We start from the raw sequence: 1,847 nt of genomic DNA on the forward strand, positions 1-1,847 counted from the left end.
TAAGGGCACTTATCTCTGCATCCTCAACTTCGTCTATGCAATGCGCCTCCAATAATGCCACTGGAGAAGAGTCCCAGATTCATCTTTGGTAAATTATAACATTTTTAATTACTTAATTCTAATATGCCTGGTTTTGTTATAAGCATAGTAGGAAAGCTAAATAGTAACTCCCTAATGATGTAGTGGTCCATAGTCTACTGATGGGTCCTGTTCATTATCAGTTTCTGTAAATGTCGTAACCTACTTATATGTTCAAAAGCATTGATCTTCTGTTATTTTTGGTTGCTTTTATGATGATTTTTCCATAAGTAAAAATAGAAATACTGATACTGTTGAAAAAAAAAATAACCAGAAGCCATTTAGTGGTTTACTGACTGTCTAATCAGCTTTATTTTAATAGTGCTCTTAACATCCTTGTTCCTCATACTGTAGATGATGGGATTCAACATTGGAGTCACCGCTGTGTAGAGAATGGACACAGTCTTGTCCGTCTCAGGAGAGTGCATGGAACGAGGTCTCATATACATGAACATAATGGTCCCATAATATAGCGACACTACAGTAAGGTGTGAGGCACACGTTGAGAAAGCTTTTTGCCTCCCTTGTGAAGAACGGATCTTCAGTATCGTATAGATGATGTGGACATATGAAATTAGGGTCAAGACGAAAGAAGACGAGGCTATGATCACGGCTGAGATGTACATTGCTAATTCATTGAACCAAGTGTCCTTGCAAGACAATTGAAAAAATGGAGGCATCTCACAGAAGAAGTGGTTGATATGATGTGATCTACAGTAGGGTAGATGGAAGGTAAGGACCACATGAATGGCTGAGTTCATGAAGCAAAAACTCCATGATCCAGCAGCTAAACAGGAGCACAATATCTTGCTCATTATGTTGGTATAGTGCAAGGGCTTACAAATGGCTACAAATCTATCATAAGCCATGATGGCAAGTAGTATGCACTCTGTGGCTCCCAATGCCAAATGGAAATACATTTGAAATGCACATCCCAATATAGAAATACTTCTGTCCTCAGAAATGGTGTTTATGAGAATTTTGGGGACTATGGTGGAGGAGAAGCAGATGTCAATTATCGAGAGATTGCTAAGGAAAAAGTACATTGGTGTCTGCAGTTTGGAATTGATCCTCACCACGATGACCAGTAGAACATTCCCTGCCAATGTCATAATATACATCACCAAGAATATGACAAAGCAGATGATCTGGAAATGCAGGACATTAGACAGACCGAGGAGGATGAAACTTCCTGGAGATGTTTGGTTTGTACCTTCCATTACTTTTTGGTTCCTGGACAATAATGGAAAAAATACATATTTAGAGATACAGATAGTTAAACTTTATGCACAGTCTGGGAGATTGCTTGGTCATCCGGTGGGACTGTCTGGCCCTGGATCTGATATGTCTCCATTTTAAGGCTACAACATGTTAAACACCTCTCTCATCTTCTCTTATCCCTCTATCTTTTAATTCTCTATATGTGTGGTTTAATACTCAGAACTTCGCAGAAAAACATGACACTTTTCATTGCATTTTTCTTGCCATTATTTTTTTGGCCAAAAACTAAGATATTACATTACATTAAAGTCTATATTTAAATAGAAAATGAACAACATACAAAAATGTGGCTTGTTTGGGGTTAGTGACATTTCTTTTTTAAATAAAAAATTGTCAGCATTTGACATTTTTGCTGGCATTTTTTCCCATAGACTGTGTCAGGAAAAAAATTTAATGTACATAATAAAATTAATAAAAACTTCACAAAAATGAAATAAAAATGTATGTAATATTTTTAAAAAATGCTGTTGCTTTTACTTGTGTTTCTT

The 1,847-nt window shown here is 36.5% G+C and overlaps 1 protein-coding gene across 1 annotated transcript; it reads right to left on the minus strand.

Moving 5' to 3' along the window:
- Positions 1-359: 359 nt before the first annotated feature.
- LOC141152982 (olfactory receptor 5V1-like) lies at positions 360-1,298 on the minus strand. The gene has a single exon (XM_073637643.1). The coding sequence runs from the start codon at positions 1,296-1,298 to the stop codon at positions 360-362; it is 939 nt and encodes a 312-aa protein (XP_073493744.1).
- Between the last annotated feature and the right edge of the window lie 549 nt (positions 1,299-1,847).

This window comes from Phyllobates terribilis, unplaced genomic scaffold, assembly GCF_046119375.1.
Source record: "Phyllobates terribilis strain yellow unplaced genomic scaffold, ASM4611937v1 Scaffold_7__3_contigs__length_470593459, whole genome shotgun sequence".
Lineage (NCBI taxonomy): Eukaryota > Metazoa > Chordata > Amphibia > Anura > Dendrobatidae > Phyllobates > Phyllobates terribilis.

Excerpts from the sequence above, each read along its gene's own strand:
- LOC141152982 (XM_073637643.1), bottom strand. The coding sequence starts at position 1,298 with ATGGAAGGTACAAACCAAACATCTCCAGGAAGTTTCATCCTCCTCGGT.